This window comes from Haliotis cracherodii, unplaced genomic scaffold, assembly GCF_022045235.1.
Source record: "Haliotis cracherodii isolate W230 unplaced genomic scaffold, xgHalCrac1.p SCAF_1, whole genome shotgun sequence".
Taxonomy (NCBI): domain Eukaryota; kingdom Metazoa; phylum Mollusca; class Gastropoda; order Lepetellida; family Haliotidae; genus Haliotis; species Haliotis cracherodii.
This window is the reverse complement of record NW_027266264.1, coordinates 23,466,095-23,489,557: the sequence shown is the minus strand read 5'-3', so window position 1 is coordinate 23,489,557 and position 23,463 is coordinate 23,466,095. Positions and strand designations below refer to the sequence as shown.

The following is a 23,463-nucleotide window of genomic DNA, read 5'->3' as shown; positions in this document are numbered from 1 at the left end:
TCAGCGGTAACACCAGAAATGGGCTTCACACATTGCACTCATGTCAGGAATCGAACCCGGGTCTTCAGCATGACAAGTGAACGCTTGGCCACCCAATCGCCCCCTATGGATCATTAACAAATCGAAGGTTTTGAACTGAATATCAGCCAGTGTTGGTATAGCTGAGGGATGAAACTCGGAACAGAAGGTTGTAGCAACCTGGGGTTTGATGTACAAAGCGATCTTAGCGCTAAGGTGATCGTAACTCCCACATCTTAACATAGACTTATGACAGTCGAAGCGCTAAGATTGTTTTGTACAACAGTAACCTGGATCACAAGTCTTCATGCTTCCTCCAAACACAAACAATATCCAGTAAACCAAGACTATCAGTACTGCATGATGTGGGCCTTTTAATGGGACTCAGTTTTTGTTCCTTCGCTACATAGGTTAAACCGACAAGTCCTGCTTCATGAACAGTGTGAACACATGTTTTGTAAAACAGCGCCGGTTTTCTAACATGACATTTTTAACATCGAGATATAATCCCAGCTCCTTTCAAACCAGCTATCTGTTTGATAGTACTGCATCCAATATGCACTATGTTGTGAAATCTTTCGTTCAGGTGCTAATGTGTTTTTTTGTTTGTTGTTTAATACAGAAATCAGCAACATTCCAGCTACATCATGTCACTCTTTAAATAATCAAATCTAGACCAGACTAACCAGTGAATGATAGGAAAGGCAGCAGCCACTATTTCTGGGTACAATGACACGCATGTCACTGAGCCTGACCACCTGATCCATTTAGTCGCCTATACATCATATTATTGGCAACAACTTCTGCAACATTCCAGGAACATTAGTTAGTTTGTTTGTTGTATAACGCCACACTCAGCAATATTACAGCTATATAACGGTGGTCTGTAAATAATCCAGTGACTGACGTGTATCAACCAAGTCAGCGAGCCTTTCCACCCAACCCGTTAAACTCCTCTAGGATCATTATGGAAGGGATAACCTTGAAAAGGCTTGAATGTGCATGGAATTAGGAATTAAAGCTAGGTTTTTAGCATCACGGACAAACAACATTTTACCCACTATCCCCTGATTAAGCAGAAACTTGTGTTATCTACATGAAACAAAGGCGACTATGCTTGTCGTAAGAGGCAACTAACGGGATTGGGGGGTCAGGCTTGCTGATTTGGTTGATGCATGTCATCTATTCCAATTGTGTGGACTGATGCTCATGATGTCAGTCACTGGACTGTCTGATCCAGACACAACTAATTACAGACCACTGCCATACAGCTGAGAATATTGCTAGGTGTGGCATTAAACAACAAACAAACAAACATGAAACAATTGTAATTACTACTTTAAGATATCAGTGAAATCAGCATCCAATGATACATTATTATAAATATTGCTTTTCTAAATGTTTATAATGCGCCACACATTTCGCCCAGTATCAAAAACTAATTATTTTGCCCTTTCTGCTTGTTTCACTATTACATAATTGAAATATTTTTTCTCCAACAATCAGCTGGCAATCGTTATTACTAACGGTTATATGTACTGTGTAGCTTAACTAAATGTACAGTGTCAGTTCTGCAGGATTGAACACAGGTATCAACATATGTCTCATGATATGTTAGTGTTATGATAATGAAAAGGCCGCCATTTATAATAAGTTTAGAAATTATTATTTATTGTCATTTAAACCTTTGAATGGCATTCAGAAGTGATACACATGAGGGAAAATAATTATTTATTATAATTATTTTAGTGTGAAAGAGTTTTCTGAAGTTGAGAAAAGTGATATTTTCACTGCAGTGAACATACACTTTGACGGAACTATTATCATACAGGAGTTACCTACCCATAAATTGTCTACCGTTATACAAACTAGCCCGTATACAAACTGTTGATGTCCTTTTTACATTAGTTTGACATTATCAATGTCGATCAAAATATCATGTTTCCCTCATCTCGTGACGGGAAAAAAAAGAGAAGATATTTTTCGTGAAAATATCCCCCCCCCCCCCACCATCATGCGATGAGAGACACATGATATTTCACTCGACACATAAAATAACCTCTATGGATGTCATCTTCTTTATTATGAGGTACACGTTATGGAGCATTTGCTTACTGCTTCATGGTGAAGGGGTAGGTATCCACTCTGAACCGCTGTGTTCCTCATAGTAAAGATTAATGGTAAAAGTGGAAGTCTAAAAGGAAATGTTACTTGTCTTTCCTGAATTAACTAGTCTTACACTAATTGACTAAGATTAATTCTGAACCTGTAATTTGTATCCCTCAATAGGGAGGTCTGTGATGTGACATGTTATATAGCGGACTAGAATTTCTACTCTTTCGTGAGTTGGGTTTAATAGAAGTGAGTTGGGTTTAACGCCGCTTTTAACAGTATTCCAGTTATATCGCGGCATGTCAGCTTAATGTGGGAGGAAAGCCCAAGTGATTCAGGGCTCAGACATTTACCACTTCGGTGAAACCCACGAGCACGGGTATGGTGCTGACAAACCTAGAAACATAATCGGGGCGAACCGGGATTCGAACCCACAATCATAGGTTTCTGGCATGCCCAAAGGACACAACTCTGCACAGCGAATCACGGGGCTTTAGACGACTGGGCCACCCGTGCCCCCCATGAAAATAGAAACTTACAAAACATGCTAAAAGGAGTACCCAAACACTTATTCATATTTAGATGGATATTCTGAATGGAGCACTAATTTCATGTTATCTCTACAACTTTATACAAAATGAAGTTCATATTTCACTTTCTATGAACCTAGACTTACATGAATGATGATGAATTTACTGAATGCACAGATGACTGACCAAGAACAAGTGTGAGTGATGAGATATCTTGTCACACTTGTAAATATGACAGAATATGGGACGACAATAATTTGACATGCCTATATCAGTACCCAAACTACTTTTTAGCTAGACAAATTTTAGCTTCAGAATTGCAGTTTACAAAGTGATGAATCTTAATAACCAAGATACGAACAAGACATGTAAAGGATTAGGAGAGGAGTTAGGAGGAGAAAAACTTCAAACATCAAAATCCCAAAATTTACCATTCCCTAATTCTGGACAAAAAGGTAAATTTGATATTTGACAATACACAAGAGGATGCAATTACATTTTCATCCTGAGCACACATCAAGGTCAGCTTTGACTTTGTATCTTTTAACATAATTTCCTAATAAACAAATGTGAAAGAACTACAAATAATTGAAACTGTTAAATAACTGCCAACACCTAAAACGTTACTTGCATTACTTCCCCAGACATAAAATTGTTGTAAACTCTTAAAATAAATGTTCTGGTGTCCCCTGCCGTGATATTGCTGGAATATAGCAATCAGTGTAAAAAAATAGTCACTCCTCTGACTGAGAATAAATACTTTAGGGCATCCCCGTATGTAACCACTACATTCATTCTTTTTCATTAGTTTACATATTCCAATATAGTATTTTCAGTCATGGGTTTTAAATAATGCATATTCTGTTATACAACCCTGCCAAAAAAAACAATGTGATATAAAAAAACAAGACACAATTGGTTCAATGTCCCATGTTTTATTCACATATATAACTGGAAAGTGTGTGAAAAAGGACGGTCCAGGTCACGCAGTTTTAACAGTGAGTGAGTGAATTTTATTTAATTCCACAGTCAGGCATATTTCAACAACATCACCGTGGCCTGTAAATAATTGAATCTGTACCAAACAAACCAGTGGTTGATATTATGAACAATGCCACACTGGTTATGTTCACACACAATTTATCTCATCATCAAGTCTGTCAAGCTGGTTCATTTATAGTCGCCTTGTATGACAAGCATAGGTTACCTTCAGTAATTTTAGCCTGGAATCCCTACGGGATAGGCAACAGGTGACAAGTTTATCAATATAGCCATTCAGTCAGTCAGCAGATAATATTCAGTACAATGCACACCCTCCGAATATATTAATTAAAACAGCCTTGCATGTAATTGCAACAGCATCCCTCAGCTAATGATCTGTGAGTGAATTGAGGAATACCCTACTGGAAAGTGGCTGTACACACCTTTGCAATACACACATGCATATATCACATATGCCATTGCTTCCACTCAACATCCCATAGTTTACCATGGCTTGGCAAAGAGTCAGTAATAGAAATTATACCTCACATTCGCTGCCGTTAGCACAATGAACACATTTAAAACACCATGCATAGTAACCATGAGTAAATGTATCATTTTTTATCCGTTGGCAATGATAGTTACGATAAGGGATTTAGCTGAGCTTCGGAGCTAGCCGGCTAACCGCTCTACGGTAGAAGGATAGGAAGGATTGAGCCAGTAAGTCTGTCAAACCATTCCATCTTTCCCTCTTGCACACTCATTTCCTGGACACGAACACAATTTCAACATGTCCTGAAGAAGCTACATATTAAACAGTGTGTATAACAGTCAAAAATTGCAGCGAAAGCAAGCGATAGACGTTGCCGACATATTATTAAAATTGATAACGGATTTGTAATAAATTAATGAGGTAATGGCAATGCTTGGCTCTGTCAGTGAACGTGGAAAGCAGGCCGTTACTGCTTGATGTAGGCTTACCTTCACACACATACCCCTGCCCAATTAATCCCCAAAGCATATCCGTGCAGTGGTGGCAGTAGGTTGGCTTGTGAAACGTTTTCTTTGTGAAAAAGTGACCATGTCCTATCTGAACATCGAGATCGTGCTGGGAGCCACTAGGGCTATCCCCTCGCTCCGCTTCTTCGGCCATCATGCTGCAGCGTGAGGATCTCAAACCACCTTGGCGAATAAAACACACGCTCTACTAGTCCTGACACAGGACTGCTCGCCGATATGGCCGGGAAGCCACCAGGAATTCAGTACTCCAAAACATATTCAGTTAGTTTCTAGGTTGGAGAAGCCGGCCATTTTATACCGGGGATAAATCTGGTATCATAATATGCCAATCAATCCCTCAACGGAAACGAGGCCTCTACCAGCGAAAGCGAGACTCTTGGACTGCTCCGCGAAGCATTTCGTAATGATAGCGAGGCTCCAGGAACAAAATGGCGGGTGGTTGCGGAAATTCAAAGACGGTTCCAGTGCTACTTTGCCATTTTGATCCGGGTGCAGTTTTACCAAACACATGCTACTGATATGTAGGATCGTTAACCCCCATAACGGTACATGCTGTTCTACTGAGAAAGCGTGCTGACACTGTGGTCAAGCTCAAGCCCAGGCACGACAGCAGAAGTGACTGCACAAACACACTTCAAAAGTTTGGAATAGTGCTGAAAGTTTGATATGTTTTGCTTTATGTATGTTGACGCTACGATGTTGTTAAATCTGCTTCCGTGTACAGCAACACCAGTGTATGTGTGCATGAAGTAGCATGGTTGATAGCTGCATTTAGCCCTGCGGATATACTGTCATGTGGATCGTTGTCTTCCTGGTTCGCCCGCCCAGCATACTCAGCATCACTATTTGCCGTATTCAGTTAGTTTTACGTAAACTATAGCACATGTATATTTTTTAGTCATTTAGAAACAGCGTATCAGGGTCGCATCCATGTTGTTCATAAGAGGCTGTTGTTGGTTGTGGTTAGGGTGAGTATGTGATGTCCAGACCTCATGGTCACGATGAACAACCCAACCTCGATTCGCCCCAGTGGTTGTTGTCCATATAATTACGAAAATCATTCAAATTATTTTTTTGAGGGTTATTATCAAAATATTTTCAAAATAAACATCTTTAAAACGTTAATGTATGTAATATATCCCGGTTGCTCGTCATTTCATTATCGATGACAACTTGATATTGATTTGTCAATTTCATGCTATTAATTATCAGCGTTTGTGTTTGTTATGTGTTCATTAAGATGACTATTTTTCATATAAGTATGGTGCATTAGCATTGACTTTAATATCTCGTTTTTTAACACAACGTAGCTTGATATGAGTGTCACTTTTCTGCACTCGGTAACTTTTGTTTGTGATTTATTTTACAAGCAATCGCGTTGGTTGAACCGAGATCGATTCACTTGTTGAATCCAATGTGTGATTGTTTGGTATACCAGGGCGAGACATTGCTGCAATATTTTAATAGCTCTAGGCGGCGTAATGGCTGACACATCGTCACCTGTTTACCGTAGCTTGTGACAGTAATTGGGGAAACCTCATTAAGGTATACATTGTGATTGCTAAGTGATTGTTGTCACGCTCCAGCAATTACAGTGTTGACAATTATTATCTTGGTTATCTGTAGAAAAATGGGATTGATATTTGTCGAAAATTAACTGTGAAGTCATGTCGGGTATGATAGGGATCAGATACAATAAGCTGAATTTGCATTTACATAAATAAAAAAAGACAATACCATTTTAATAATCATAAGAAATTTCTGCTAAAAAGCATAGTCAGTTGTTCGATTCCGGCTATATTTTTGAATTACTAACAGTTAGTGGTGAAACCAGGTGTTCGCAGAAAGGTGAGTGCATCCTGCCCTACCTGTGACACACATTACAGACACCGGCAAAGGCAACATATGGTACATGTCAACACCTCAAATTGCATCTAACATCATTGTGGTCGCTGATGCGTCAAATTTGCACTCTGCATGTCTACCATAAACCGCTTTGAAAGCTATACTGAGGCATCGATTGCTATGACCTGATCAAACAACTTAAGCACGAGTCGCATGACGCTCTTCGTAGAGAGAGCATGCGAGTATGAAAAAACGACCATGTTGCATCTAAATAGTGTACAGTTCATCTGGTAAAGAATACCAAGATTTCAAATTGATCATTAATCAGTTCATATAGCTTATTACTCGTTCATATAGCTTATTACTCGCGCCCGACACAACTCCCTCATACCCACTGGTACTATCTACAAGTCATTGCTCTCCTTACTGTACATGTATTTTCATTTTTGACGGTATATGTATTACTGAAACAGTATGTATATTAGACCTGCGAATTGTTTAACAATCTAGTTCCGATACAATTTGCTGAAATAAGAAATATGTTTAATCCACGAACAATGTAAACTTATGTTCACACCACATGTAACATAAAGATATATTATAATTACGTGGAGTCGGAACCGGCATTAACTAGCAATAATCTTCAACGCGACGTTAAAACCCATTTCATCCAACCCCTGGTATTCGGGGTATGTTTGGCATATTTGGAATCGTGGGGATTCCGGGGAAGAATAGGTCCACAGCACGTCATGCTTGTAAGATTTGTCATCGCACCCAAAGGCATGACACGTTACACGTGCTATCAACCACTGGTATGTCTGGTTCATACTCTACTATTGATAGGGATTCGCGTACATTCACTCAAGCCAGTGGAAATCTTAAATGTTTTATGCAGAAATATGAACAGTGTCTACAGATGCAATTTTTGGGGACAGTGTATTGATTGTTTTCTACAGATAAGACTGAAGACATCGAATTTAATGGAGATAATAAGATGTTTGGTTCAACACGCCTTCAAAGGGTTTTGTTTTCGTCTAACCTTTCAAATTGTTAACTGTCTATGTAGTTTAACAACAAACAGTGTGATGGATTCAACATCGAGGGTCCCTTAAAGTTTGGAATGTATGCATTTCATTGTGAAGAAGGGAGACTTAACAATATGAAGGCACACCAACATAGCTGGACTATCGTGCACAACACATCTCGAGTGAAACCGCCTCATATTTATATGGACTAGTCGCCTTTCGTCTGTCAACACCATACTGCCTCCGTTGTCTGTTGCATAGAGCGTCTGCCTTACTTCAAACGCATTCACATAGGTATTTGTTGCTCTCCATGCAGTCACACATATCTCTTATTTCACCCGTTATTCTGATTAATTTAAATGTTCCTGTTCATCTTTACATATGATGTTTACAGATTTCGTTGAGAAGTAATGTATATATATTTTGTATTAAATGCCGATAATGCGAAGAATATCTGTGAGCGCAGGGCATCTACGGTGCTCTGAAAATCTGTAATGTGCTTTTATATAAGAACAGTAATATGTTTGTAGGTATGATATGTATATGTGTCCTACCATATGTATATGTGCCCTACCTGTGCCTGAATACAAACAAGAGAATAAAGAAATTTACATTCTAAAGCTCGAGCTAACTGGATCTGAATCACAATCTTCATCATTCGATCTAGCCTGTACATGTATCTGTATGTTTAGTTATTTGAAGTTATTAAGTACGATGCTTTCTATGTTTATGTGTACAGGCTGAATTTGAACCAATACGCAATCAGGCAGCATATTTCCACAGGCATTTAAGTGACACGGTATACTGTTGATGAAAATGGACACCCTTTGCTTCAAATTTGTCACCCAGGCATCTCCAATTGACGAAATACATGATAGGTGATCCGTGAAGATCCGGGGTAGAATAGGTCTTCAGCAATAAAAGGTGACTATGCTTGTCGTAAGAGGAGACTAGCGAGATCGGGTGGTCAGACTCGCTGACATGGTTGATGCATGTCATCGTATCCCAATTGCGTGGATCGATGCTCATGATGTGAATCACTGGATTGTCTGGTCCAGACTTGAGTATTTACAGACCGCCGTCAAAAAGCTGGAATATTGCAGAGTTTGGCGTTAAACAACAAACAAACAAACGTGATAGGATTGTGGATGATCGACGCCATCTCATGAGAGAGTTGAAAACTTTCTGAGAAATTAACTTGGCATGACGAAGGTTTCAGCACATTGGGTTCCAAGACTTCTCACACCTGATGAGAAACGCCTCAGGATCATCATCTCTCGTGAACATTCACGTCGTTTTGAAGCAGACCCAGCTGATTTGTTGAGCGATTTGTAACCATGGGTGAGTCGATGGTTCACTGTCATCATCTCGTAACTAAAATACAGTCAAAGCAACGGAAACATCTAACATCTCGTCCGAACAAGGCAAAACCTGTTCCATCAGCTGACAAGGTAATGGTCCCGGTTTTCTGGTATTCAAAAGGAATCCTACTGACGGACTACCTCCCGAAAGCCAAACCATTAATGGCCAATATTATCCCTATCTGCCCAGGTCACTGCGGGAGAATAGCATGGCTGCACGCCGTGGAAACCTTCCTAAATGTGCGTAGTTCCACCAGGTTAGTGCACCTGTACACAACCTTTAGTCACCATGACTACGGCTTTGAACTCATTGAAAATCTTCCCCATTCGTCAGATTTCCACCTCTTGCCAAACTTGAAGAAGGAACTGTCTGGCAAGCATTTTTAAAATGACGATGACGTCATTTCTGCTGTGGAGGACCTATCACACCACCAAGAGTAAGCCTTCTACACCAGTGGATCAAGGCACTCCAGCATCGTTGACAGAATGTATGAAATGTATTGAAAAATGAATTAGTAACGAACTCCACCAACGCTGTCTGTCATAACTGGGGTTAGAATGTTTCAACCACCCCTCGTGGTTTTGAACGCGACGTTAACTCCTTCTTGACCTCGCCACATTGTCAGGGCCATGGTATCTGTGTAGTTGTGTCTTATAACAAAGCAGAAAACGTCTTCGACTTTCGTACTTTTGCTGACACACGGTAATATTGCAGGATGCTGTGTTAACGACGTTCCAGTGTTAGGAGGCACTCAAAAACATCGGGGACACTGAAACATCAAGCACACGCTGTAACACGAGTTACGTCAATGGCGATGCTTATTCGACTACGTTTTGAAATACCATATTCTGTACATAATAATGGTAACTTAACTGCAGGTTAACTTCACAGCGTCGTACCAGTATACAGTGAGACGTGCATTGCATTCCGGCACTTCTGTAACTCCGTACCATCGCCACCACTGAGAAAGACATTCCAGCCAGGTTCACCCTGGTATGACGACCCTAGACGTACTTACTCCGATCATATATTCCAGTAGGCAAGTCCCCGCGGAATGCTGGTTTTAAAGATGCTTGTCCTGGGTGAGTGAGTTGTCTGACAAGACGCTTTTAACTCTACAGAGGTATCGTATCAGAGTAAAAAAATATTTTTATGGGATTCGCTTGTACGAGGGCACTCACACAAAATATATATATATTATGAGGAGCTATTTTTTCTTCGTTTGTTGTTTAATTCCGCAATAGTCTAGATATGATGGCGGCCTGTAAATAATACTCTGGTCAATCCAGTGATTTTTATTTACGAAATGAGGTTAGACGGTTTGATTCTGGTTTGTTTATGTGAAGGGAGAATAGGCTCGAGAAACAAAATGACAGTATTGCAAGTTTGACTGAAGTCCGTAAAAAGCTTTTATTAACACTGCCAACTTAACTTTCAATCACTTTCATGATGCATATCCATCTTGGAGGAAACAATTTACCCCAATTACTCTTGAGAATTTCCACATTTCAAACATGCACCTATTAAAATATCGAGACCGCAAATCGGCCCCAGACGGTGGTACATGGTAACTTGCTAACTGAATACCCATGGTTCTTCCGGACAGATACGCAGGTCGGCCACAGACAGACAGAGAGAGTCAGTAGTTTTAGGTCACCTTTTAGAATATTCCAGACATGTATTTAGTGGTGACCCCAAGAATTGGCTTCACACATTGCAGTCGTAAAGGAGGCACCCTTTCACAATACACGTCATCTAGGCATTGTCAGATATAATTAACATCCCTTATCACTTGATGGTCACCAAACCGCTTCAATTGTCCTGACTTACTATATCAAGTTATCAAGCCTGGACCAGACAGATCATTTGCCAATAGATTGAGCTTCTACACATCATGGCATATCTTATTTTTGTTTGTTGTTTAACTATGCACTAAGCAATATTCCAGCTATATGACAACGGTCTGTAAATAATCGAGTCTGGACCAGACAATCCAGTGATTGACATAATGCGCATCGATCCACGCATTTGGGATAAGATGACATGCATCAACCAAGTCGGCGAGCCTGCCCACCCGATCCCGTTGGTCGCCTCTTACAATAGGTCTCCACCAATATATTTTTTTTCTGGTGAAAGCCTTTCAAGTGTTACAAAACAGTCCTTGTGAGTAAGTTTGGTTTAGAACAGCATATCCGTTGTATAAATGCATGTCAGCTGGTGGTGTGCGGAAGTAGGAAAGTTCTTGGATGTTTACCATTGACAAACATAGAATTATAATCTGGGCTTGAAACCCTCTATAATTGATTTCTGAAACACCCAGGGGTGCAACACTGAACATCGACGCCTTAGACTGACAGGGCCTCCCTCACTGTGACCATCCCATATTTTTGTCGGCCCTTTATATGCTGCTTTCTCTGTAAATGTGTTAGCCAGTGAACGTTCTTCCAGCCGGCAGAAGGGCAAACCAGTGTTGACAGGAGTACAATCTGACTATGCTGCTACATACTACTCAAAAGAAGTTAAAGAACACCCTATTCCTACACTTTTGAGTAGTATACGATGGGCTTGAATGGAAACTGATGTTTTTGGAGGTACCCTAGGTTTGTTTTGAATATTGTTATATGGCAGTGTAATTTATTGTTAAACAGTTAAAGTTGATAACATTGTATTTGGACAATGATTAGTTGTCAAGAATGTAGCACTATTTAATGTAAGCAGTGGTGAAGAAGTTATTAAATTTAGAGGCTTGAATCATCTGTAAACTTATGGAATAGCATGGATGGATGTTAACGGTTGTAGAAACATGTGGGATATTCTGTGATGTTCAAGCGACTGGTCTGGCTCTGTGTAGAAGGTGCTGGAAGATGGTTAGACTAGATAAGTGGGGTGGGTGCATCCCTGTCTCATCTCACATTTCATGACATTACATCTAGACCAGCTTTCGTGTGAAGATCACTTTTCAACCTGGTATCAAGTTGATTATTGTTCTTGTCATTTTCATCTCCACTGCTCTAACATTTTACACTGCAATTGAATATTGTACTACCACTCTATTGTGAACTGCCATCGTAATTTTTAAACCTAGTTATTGTTGTAATTTGTTTGTTGGTTTCACACTAAATTCTTTTACATACAGATTCCTTGGATAACATATTGTTTCAATTTGGGAATCGACTTGTAACAGTGTCCGCATGTTGAATGTCAGCAATTATTTGATTTTTCTCCCCAATCTAATGAAAAATATTCATAACTTCAGTTCAAAATTGACAATTGTATTGTATTTCCCCCACACACTGTCTCCTCCTTATATCACGTTTCCTGAAGCTGGTTTAAGTACTAAGTTAACAACAGACACATGAAAATCTATAAAAATACATATTTTATTTAAAAAAAGCTATCACCTCCTCTTCTTTCCTTTAGCTTTGTCACTTTTAGTTGTATTTTGTGCCGTCTCCTTCTTGTACTTGTCGTAGAGATAATACAAAACATAAAACACCAGAGCTGGCATTGCCAGGAACTGGAGCGTTTTCAGGATCGACTCATCAGATGACTTCTTCTTCAGACTTACCAGCTCGGTCTCGAAGGTCAGAGTAGCGTCAGCTGGAACACATCACACAAAGGTCATGAGGCTCTGAAGCTCACCTTAACCTTGGGACATTTCCAGATCATATTATTTTACATTGGTGTCATCAAGGTCATAAAGTGTCTGGCAAAGATGGCGAAAATGAAAACAGCAACATTTTTTTCACAACATAGACATGCATTAAATTATTTTCAAATATATCATATTTGCCATATTAAGCTCCCTGTTTTAATGAGTGCCCCATGACCAATTTGTAAGTAACCTTCATAAGCATGGTCCACTAGGATCGAAAAGGTACATGACAGTTCATGTTTTCATGACAGTGTATATTTAGAGGATAACCCACGAGATACGGGTGATTACGGTAAATATGGCCTTCTTCCTGCCCGTATGGGTAATAATATACATTTCGTTACAGAAATTACTAAAGAAAGGGTATATAATTGCCTAGTAACTATGATTGACAACGTTTTAGTTTCATCAACATTTGAGCTAAGTTTGCTTACTGCTGCTTTATCTCTGAAAACAAATTTAATCCCTGTTTGGTTCCAATATGTGTGAGTGAGTGTGTGAGCGAATTTGGTTTTACGCCGCTTTTAGCAATATTCCAGCAATATCACGGCAGGGAACACAAGAAATGGGCTTCACACACTGTACACATGTCGGATATCAAACCCAGATATTCGACGTAATGAGCTAATGCTTTAACCACTAAGCTACCCGACTGCCTCTTCAAATATGTGTCCCCTTTTCCTATTTTCTAAGCACTCAGGGTGCATATTACTGTGAGGAAATTGCAAATAATAAAGCAAAACGACAGTTTCATCATAGCTGACATGGCATCATTAGCACATAATATCACAACAGGCAAAAAGAACATCATAATATGACTGCCTTTGACAAAATAAAAAAAACTAATAGACCAGAATTCTCTTAACAAATTCTCCTGATCAAACCATTGGCATGATCAGTCATGCAAAGTTTATTATTCTGTCTGATGAATTGTCAACATATATGTACATCCACAAAAAATATTAATAGTGTGAAATTCCAAGTCTGGTTTCACATCCAGAGACATCACTAGTAGGTGATGTCATCTAATTATGACATATTTGACAAAAGTATGCCTTACGCTTAAGTGTGTGTTTACACGTGCACCCAACACCCACACACTCAACCACCCACCCACCCACAAGTGCGTGTTTACACATGCAACATGCAACATGCAACACACACACACACACACACACACACACACACACACACACACACACACACACACACATACACACACGACAGGCGACGTCACATTCATAGTGATGTCATCTGGTTTCCATATTTGTAAAGGTGGGTCAGTGACATTCGTGTTGATTGCAGTGAATATTTCAAAACTGCTATAATAGTTTCTTTTTATTTGATAACAAATTCCATCCATTTTAGCTATAATAATGGGAACGCTATTTATCAGGGCATTATCATTTGCAGAAGCCCTTGGTCTTTTCAACTGCCCTCCTTTGTCGTCCAGTTAATGGAAGACCTGCAAATGATAATGCCCTGAAAAATACTGTTACCCTTATAGTACTGGTAGTATTTGAACGCTATAATTCTGAACCGGAAACGAATCCTACCCTCACAGAACCTAAGTCCATCTTGTTGCCATGGAAACGTAAAAAATTTAAATTTCTAAAATTTCTCAATAGCAAAAGGCACCAGTTCAGCATGTACCTGACAGACCTGCAAAGTTTGATGAAAAAATATTGAAAGGTTTCTGAGTTATGATCCGGAAACGAACCCTACCCTCACAGAACCTAAGTCCATCTTGTTGCCATGGAAACATAAAAAAATTAAAAAATTAAAAAATTTCTCAATAGCAAAAGGCACCAGTTCAGCATGTACCTGACAGACCTGCAAAGTTTGATGAAAAAATATTGAATGGTTTATGAGTTGTGCTCTGGAAACGAAACGTGACGGACACAACCTAGTATGTCGAGTCAGTCCTGTTACCAGTTCAGTTCAACAAACATAAATCTAAATCTAAACAACAGGAGGAATCCAATTCTTACGAGGTATGACAGGGGGATGTCCCTTAGGTCCATAAGCCAAGTTTGGTGGTATAATCAGCTTCCTCTTCTCACTGGAACAAATAAATAACCAATACAAACCCATCAAACACAAGTAACAGACACTGAAAATATGTAATTTTGATAGAAACAAGCCAGTACAATTAATTGAAAAGGAGCCCCAGATGAGACGAACCAATGGAAAATCTAGACTTGATCATTTAGAGCTATAGCATGACAGTTAAGGCTGGGCTGAAGGGAAAATAATACTGTTCAGGGACTGTGAGACCGACGAATACAACTTGCATTGCCAACTGGTTGTGTTTCAGAAGTCCTGCACAAAGGTTAACTTGAATCTTCATTGCAAATTGGGAGAATCATTATGGGGTTTCAAGAAAATAACCCATTTTGGGGAGGGAATGGAAAAATATTTGTTTCACAAAGATCAATCAGAATTGAGTATGCCACAGAGAAGAGCTTCAACTAACTTATGAACTGTCTGAATGGTAGAAATACCAGAAAGAATAAGAAAATTTGGGTTACCTCATAGTGTAACAATACAGCTGTCATAGTATTAACGAATTAGATGATGGTGGGTGAGAGAAAGACCATGTGCAGCATACACACAACTGCCATGACATAAGATTGAACACCTGCCCTGGCTCCGTGGATTACAATACAAAACTTGAGTTCAGGTTGCAGGTTCCATTCACATTATGTGCAAAAAATTGTGACTTTCAACCACTCAAAAATCAACATTAGGTGCATATTAAAAGGCTGATTATTCAACTGTAAAATATCAGGCTTACAATTCTAAAGTAAAACCTCCAAGCAGGTTTCACTTCAAAGTAGTACCTCTTACAAGGTTACTATGACACCCACAATACTAAAGGCAAAGGGGGGCACAGATGGCCCAGTCGTATAAGGCGCCGCGATTCGCTGTGCAGAGTTGCGTCCCTTGGGCACGCCAGAAACCTATGATTGTGGGTTCGAATCCAGGTTCGCCTCGATTATGTTTCTAGGTTTGTCAGCACCATACCTGTGCTCGTGGGTTTCACCGAAGTGGTAAATGTCTGAGACCTGCATCACTTCGGGCTTTCCTCCCACATTAGCTGACACGCCGTGATATGACTGGAATACTGTTAAAAGCGGCGTTAAACCCAACACACTCACTCACTAAAGGCAAAAGTGACAGTAGGTCCCAACAAGGGCGGATAAAAGAGTTACCTGACAAATGAGTGCATGTACAAGAACAAGTGGAGCAACACTAAAACGCCATGCAAGGGTGATTTTTTAACTGGCACAATCTTTATGGTATCTAATCTTGTTTTCATGCAAAAGTTAAGTTCATTTCAGAGTAAAAATGTGACAATGAGATGGGTTTTTTCTGTTGACTTGTAGCTTATAAATCCCTGAAAAGATAAATCGTCACACGGAAAACTTGAAGGTTTACGATTCTAATCAGACATCAAACTAACAGTCTTGGATTGACATGATATAATTCAGTACCATATTATACATGATGGGATTTTTGTTTAAGAAAACTCAATTCAACTTATCCATTAAAACACTCCGATGTTGTAGAATCAATATTTTCATAATGACTGAACTCAAAGTGCCCCCTAGGGATAGGACAATGGGATATTTCATACCATGACCGTATTGTTTGTGTCAGTGTATCATGAGGAGGCAACTTAAGTGAATGAGTGAGTGAGTATGGTTTTACGCCGCTTTTAGCAATATTCCAGCAATATCACGGCGGGGGACACCAGATGTAAGCTTCACACATTGTACCAATGTCGGGAATCGAACCCGGGTCTTCGGCGTGATGAACGAACGCTTTAACCACTAGGCTACCCCGACCGCCCCAGGAGGCAACTTAACCGCTACTGTACCTATTAAGATGGAAGCAATACAATATACCCGGAATGCATGTATTTAATTCCTGTTATGCAATACTGTCAATTAACACATGTTTTAAACTACCAAATTTGGGTGAGAATCACACAAAATTTAAGCCCATGGGCTAAAAAAGGAGAGTTAAAAAAAAAGTGCATTCCTGGTAAGGTTATTTATGAAAGCAATAATCAAGTGCAATACATACCCAACACACATTCCTTGAAGTCCCTCTTCCCAGCCTGAAAGTATATGAGTATCAGAGTCTTAATCCACAATGATGAACACTGTAGTACCATGTCACTGAATATGTTGGGCATCTATACATTCTCATTGATATGTCTTCTTGCATCTTAAATGTCAGCTTTTCATGCCATGGCCTTACAATTGATATGACCCTTGAAGATTCGGAGTAGAATAGGTCTTCAGCAACCCATGCTTGCCGTAAAATGCAACTATGCTTGTCGTAAGAGGCGACTAACAGGATCAGGTGGTCAGGCTCTCTGACTTGGTTGATGCATGTCATCAATCCCAATTGTGTTGATTGATGCTCATGACATTAATCACTGGATTGTCTGGTCCAGAATAGATTATTTACAGACTGCCGTCATAAAGCTGGAATATTGCTGAGTGCGGCGTTAAACAACAAACAAACCAACCAACTACTAATGATATAAGTATCGTAACAAATGAGACATTTATCATTGAGATATGTCCTGTTACAGTAAGATATGTTGTTTCTGATATGTGAATTGTTACTGAGATGTGAATTGTTACTGAGATGTGAATTGTTACTGAGATGTGAATTGTTACTGAGATGTGAATTGTTACTATTGAGATGTGTATTGTTACTATTGAGATGTGTATTGTTACAATTAAGATATGTGACCTGTGAGGATCCGGGTTAGAATTGGTCTTCAGCAATCCATGCTTGTCATAAGATTGATGCTCATGATATCAATCACTGGATTGTCTTGTCCAGACTCGATTATTTACAGACCGCAGTCATATAGCTGGAATACTGCTGAGTGTGGCGTTACACAACAAACAAACATTAGGATATGTATTGTTACTATTAAGATATATATTGTTACTATTGAGATGTGTATTGTTACTATTAAGATATGTATTGTTACTATTAAGATATGTATTGTTACAATTGAGATGGGTATTGTTACTACGGAGATATGTTTTGTTACTATTGAGATGGGTATTGTTACTATTAAGATAAGTATTGATATTATTAAGATGAGTATTGTTATTATTAAGATGAGTATTGTTATTATTAAGATGTGTATTGTTACTATTGAGACATATATTGTTACTATTAAGATATGTATTTTCCCTATAAATGTGTAATGTTTCTGGCACATAATGGTTATTATAACCTTTCTTGGAACAATACCAAACGATGCCAGACGAGAGTGTCATTGGCTCGCTCTTCGGCGTGCTGGTTCAACTCACTGACATTCAGAATCATGGCAAAGGGCTGGAAGATCCATATTGCAATCTTTTCTGTATTTTTGTGTGTGTAAACCCTTACCATTTTGCCAGTTATCAATCATACCCATTACAGCTGTGCCCTAGTCTGGGACGTTAACACTGAGTGGGTGAATGGATGTATTCTGCCAGTCAGCAATATTCCAGCATGGAAACCATTCTGACTGGTTTGTGACCAGAAGACTCCCACCTTACTGGATGGCTCCCCAGGACAAAGGCTATTGGGTCCCTTGCACTCCCACCTACCTGGAATAACCTGATGGCTCCCATAGGACAAAGGCTATTGGGTCCCTTGCACTCCCACCTACCTGGAATAACCTGATGGCTCCCCAGGACAAAGGCTATTGGGTCCCTTGCACTCCCACCTACCTGGAATAACCTGATGGCTCCCCAGGACAAAGGCTATTGGGTCCCTTGCACTCCCACCTACCTGGAATAACCTGATGGCTCCCCAGGACAAAGGCTATTGTGTCCCTTGCACTCCCACCTACCTGGAATAACCTGATGGCTCCCCAGGACAAAGGCTATTGGGTCCCTTGCACTCCCACCTACCTGGAATAACCTGATGGCTCCCCAGGACAAAGGCTATTGGGTCCCTTGCACTCCCACCTACCTGGAATAACCTGATGGCTCCCCAGGACAAAGGCTATCGGATCCCTCTTCTGTTGGACGGAGGAATCAAACACTGCTCCAGACTCTAAGTATCCCTGAAATTAAAATGCAATAATCTTTGAAAGAACTGATTCAAATAATTTCAAACCAGACAATATTAATTTTGACAGACAAAATGAACTTCACACATTTTATGTAACATTAACAGCACAGACATTCTTTTCAATTGAATGCAGACACAGGGTACTAAATCAAGTCATGCTAGTAAAGGTATATCATTTTCCATCACTAGGGATAAATATTTCAGTGTAAAAACAGTCAAGGACCTTTTTAGTCATGTACATTCTCACTTAATACTGTGCTTTCTAAACGAACTAGAATTAATTAATAAATGTTGATGTACATAGTGTGTTATTTTATAAAGTAGTAGAGCTAATTAGTAGTAACTTAGATTGTTAGAGGCTGTACCCATGATGGGGGTTGAAGTAGCGGAAGATTATCGTCCCCCCTAAAAGGGTATGAAAGGTCCACATCATTTGAGGTGTTTTATGCATGCCAGACTTTGTTATTTTAATCTTTGGCTTATGTGTTTAACTGTCGCCGTAGATTGAAGGGATGATAAAAATTCTGCTAGGGTCCATGCACGAAGCAAAGGTACTGCAAGTCCCTTGGGTATGGTGATCTCCCTTTAGCTAGTAGCAATGTATAGACCATTTCTATATTGAGTTTTTGACTTTACTTTCTTCTTTTAGAATTCTCAACTAGTTTTTAAATCAAATCTGTGATAATCTAGTTATCGTACTGTCCATCAATGACAGGCTTTTGTTTAGTCTAAATATATGCATCATTAATGTATAACTAATATATGATATGGCAGAAATATTGCTGAAGTGATGACAAATATTAACTCACTCACTCAGGTATATCACTATGATCATGACAGCTCATAGATAATGGAGTCTAGTGAGTGAGTGAGTTGGGTTTAACGCCGCTTTTAACAGTATTCCAGTTATATCGCGGCGTGTCAGCTTAGTGTGGGAGGAAAGCCTGAATTGATGCAGGTCCTAGACGTTTACCACTTCGGTGAAACCCACGAGCACAGGTATGGTGCTGACAAACCTAGAAACATAATCAGGGCGAACCGGGATTCGAACCCACAATCATAGTTTTCTGGCGTGCACAGGGACGCAACTCTGCACAGCGAATTGTGGGGCCTTAGACGACTGGGCCACCCGTGGAGTCTAGACCAGGCACACCAGTGACTGACAGCATGACCATCGATCCACACGAATGGATGACACATAATCAGCCAAGCCATGGATACAGAAATAACCGTCCGAATAGCAGAACAGGTACGTATCCAGTATGGACATTCTTCAAATAGGTTGCTTACGTTTTCCATGATACCAGTGTTAGGATACCCTCGATTATCTAGTCGCCCATATCTCCATTCAACTGTGATTAAATACCCTGGACCCATTCTCCACCATAGCTTTGTTTTTTTCCATTGTCCCTATCTCTCACTTAACTTGGAGATGATGTTCGGAAAATTTAAATGAATATGACTGAGTGAGTTTGGTTTTACACCGCTTTTGACAAGGGCCACATTACTTTCAGGCTTACCGTATTCGATGTAATAAGCGTCCCGCTCTAATAAGCCTCCACAGCGATATTTGCTGATATATTGACTAGTGAACAATCCCAATAAGCGCCCCTTCCGATTGATCAATGTACACAAGACCTATGTATTCGTGTATAATACACACTCGTGTGTTATATGCACCCTTAATCATGGCAATTAAATTCTGGAAAAATATATCTGTCGTGTATATTACGCACAGACTTTCCTTTTGTATCATTTCAGGCTGTCAGCATAAACCAAGAAATTTACAATCTTTCAACTCTTTTTTTCACCAAAATTTTATTCTAATAACAGCCCCCTATTTCTAATTTTGAGAGCACCCTGGGCACTTATTACGTCGAATACCATTGTGAAGACTGATCAGTTTGGTTGTATTGTAAAGTGACTGGCCAGGTGATTAAACGGTAAAGTTTACTAGTGCAATCATACATCGTTCCTAGGGGTCCACCCTTTAGCATGAGGCTGTCGACCAATCAAATAGCTTACAGTGTAATGGACTGTCACTTGGTCTCCATCTCCTGCCATCTGGGGACAGTCCTCGGGCATCCTCTGGACAAACAGAAGGTCACAATGTTTCAACATTAAACAAGTAGAACATGTATTGAGCCGTGAGCTATGTAGCTCACCTGGCTAAAACTATCTGTATATAATCATGCACAAGTATATTTCAAATTTTACAACAAAAAAAACATGAAAAAGAAGACAAAAAACATTTTTTTCAACATGAAATGTCAGAATTAGTTAAGACAACAGTAATGTACGTCTTGTTGAATACTTGACTTGAAATCATAAACCCTAAATGTTGATTTTGTTTTGTATTACATGTCAGGTTTACTTGTATAGTATATAGTGAGGTCAATCTCATTAAATTCAGACCTTAGTTCTCGCTACCACTAAACAAAGATCTGAGGACATCCGAGTAGAGGTCACGTCAGAACGACCTTTCATCCGACCAATCAGAGCGTCGCTTACCAGATCATGAAAGTGACAGTTGGAATGTGATTTCTAATCATGCTTCCTCGAAACTTTAATACAGGGTGTTCCGAACAACTGTTACGGGTTTAACGACTGAATCCATACAATCTAGACCATCTATTAGCGATTCCGGAATGTTCTTTTGTTCCGGTTTCAAATTTTAAAACGAGAATTTTTCAAAATATGTTTCAAAGCATGGTCGCCGTTTTGAAAATAGTGCTGTATAGCACGAGAAAGCTGCCTTCTGATTGGTCATTCCATTGGTCTGTCAAACTTCGTCCAAGGTCAGTCTGATGTGACCCGTAATGGGATGTCCTCAGATCTTTGTTTAGTGGTAGCGAGAACTAAGATCTGATTTTAATGAGATTGATACTGAGGTAGGAGGATGCATTTTGACTGTTGGCATCAATCAATTGTCTGTGTTACATCCCAAACAAGTCAAAGGAAAGCAGTATAGTAAACTGTATGGTATTCAAGTGTAACACGGTGACTCGACCCTTGAGAGGGACCTGTATTTTATTTTAAAGCATTATGGCTTGACCCAAGCATGATAGTTTCTCTCTTTTATAAGTAGAAATATTGCAACAGTCTTATGTAATGTGCGTTGGGGGATGGGGTGTTTAAATTTAACTACAGTTGGATGTGGGGTTGTTCATGAAAGGTGGGGCACTATTACAGGAAGTTCCACAATGAACAAACAGCAGACTGAAGAAACAAACAATGTGGATTGTTACAAACTACCTAACACTTACGATTCTGGAACATAGTTCTACATGATTACACTAGTACATCACTACCCTTGGGATTTTAATTTTTCCTTCCTTTACAAAACAATTTGATGAAACTTTTTCTGAAATATCACATACGATCATATATACACACATATTTGCATGAAATATTCCTTAATGTTTGCGATTCTTCAGAAAGAAAGACACATATTTGTGTTATTATTAAAATACATGCATATTTCATCTTACCTTCATCAGTTTCTTCACGTTCACAAATTATTCATTTGATTCATTTATGATTTCGATTCATATGAGTTACAAACAACTATCTCGACAGACATTTATCAATGGATTATGTATCTCTTTGATCAGTATGTTCATGTATGCACGTGTCACCATTTCTTATCTACATTTCCATATTAATATACGACCGTTGTCATTAGTTCTCTGTTTATATCATTAAACACACGCATTACATGACATTCCACCTAGAAGTATCATTTTACACTTTTCGTGCAACAAATTACACAGTCGCAATTATGAAACACAAACAAACTTATTTCATAAAACCGAAATTGCAGTTACAGGAATGGAAACGTACTACTTATAATCTAAGCGATTATACTATATATGGTTTACGGAACCTATTACGAGCGAGACGTGTGTTTGATAGCGAATGTGCTATAGGCCGAATGCATTTCTTTCATACCTCGACAACAATTTGAACTTTATCTTGGTTCTTCGCAAAGCATTCTGCAATTAAAAGCAGAGACACCAAACATAATTGCAAAACACGCGCTGCAGGCATCTCCATCATTTCCTGGTTTCGTCTGCTTGACCTGGCTGCTCTCCCAATCAAACAACGACGCGAAGCAGGTGCCTGGAAGAGTCCATCTCCTCAGAAACGGGGGGTACACTGCTTCGCCTACGACTGGCTAAAACCTGCACAGTCACCTTCTACAGCCGTCAAACTTAGCCTCACTTTGTGAACATGGTAATTGTTGTATCTTACTGATAAAATTTTGACTATGAAAAGTTACGCAAGTGTTGTTGTCGTAAATACATTTCTGCAAGTCATTGTCTATAACCCTAATAATTTAGTCGTCTGGTAGTAAGACAACTCTAGTGGTGTACATATTGGAATGCCGCTAAACAACATTTTCTCATTCAGGCCGAACAAATACATTGAGTCGATTTTCAGCGTTTTCATAACCGGACGACATAATGACAACAACTACTCACATTTCACCATTTACAGTGGGGCGTGGTCAACATTTTCTGCTGGATGTCCATGTTGTCTCTGGTAATACATATGCATATATGGCTTTACATGAATTTCGTATAAATTTGTTGTTGAATAAAAAAAATGAGAAAAAAAGATTGCAAATTGGACAGGGATATATTTACATAAAATAAAGTATATGAATAAAAGTTAATGTTAAGTATGTAATTTATTTCCATGTATCATCCAATATAGTAGATAAGCTGATAATTCATTGGCTTTTGTGGTGCATCAAATACAATTTTATACATTTTTAAATGTAACAATAGCATCACATAAGCTGAATTTAACA

At 39.3% G+C, this 23,463-nt stretch overlaps 2 protein-coding genes across 2 annotated transcripts in view; both read right to left on the bottom strand.

Moving 5' to 3' along the window:
- Positions 1-4,993, bottom strand: part of LOC139474674 (diacylglycerol kinase theta-like) — a 59,268-nt gene extending 54,275 nt beyond the window's left edge. Inside the window, exon 1 of the mRNA XM_071257774.1 lies at positions 4,623-4,993. Within this exon, the coding sequence (XP_071113875.1) occupies positions 4,623-4,797 (175 nt within the window). The 5' untranslated portion in view covers positions 4,798-4,993. The remainder of the gene's footprint in view (positions 1-4,622) is intronic.
- A 7,290-nt stretch (positions 4,994-12,283) lies between these two features.
- LOC139462204 (uncharacterized) lies at positions 12,284-22,846 on the bottom strand. The gene is made up of 6 exons (XM_071243783.1): positions 22,599-22,846; positions 20,673-20,735; positions 18,546-18,639; positions 16,641-16,674; positions 14,540-14,610; positions 12,284-12,493 (listed from the first exon to the last, which is right to left on the bottom strand). Exons 1-6 carry the CDS (start codon positions 22,704-22,706, stop codon positions 12,291-12,293), a joined length of 573 nt encoding a protein of 190 aa, XP_071099884.1. The 5' UTR covers positions 22,707-22,846; the 3' UTR covers positions 12,284-12,290.
- Positions 22,847-23,463: the final 617 nt, after the last annotated feature.

What these genes read in the sequence shown, in the direction of transcription:
- LOC139462204 (XM_071243783.1), bottom strand. Translation starts at nt 22,706, where the DNA reads ATGATGGAGATGCCTGCAGCGCGTGTTTTGCAATTATGTTTGGTGTCT. An exon ending in AAGTTCAAATTGTTGTCGAG is followed by an intron (nt 20,736 to 22,598) that starts GTATGAAAGAAA and finishes CTGTTTGTCCAG; the next exon opens with AGGATGCCCGAGGACTGTCC. An exon ending in ACATCCCCCTGTCATACCTC is followed by an intron (nt 12,494 to 14,539) that starts GTAAGAATTGGA and finishes GATGTGTTCCAG; the next exon opens with CTGACGCTACTCTGACCTTC.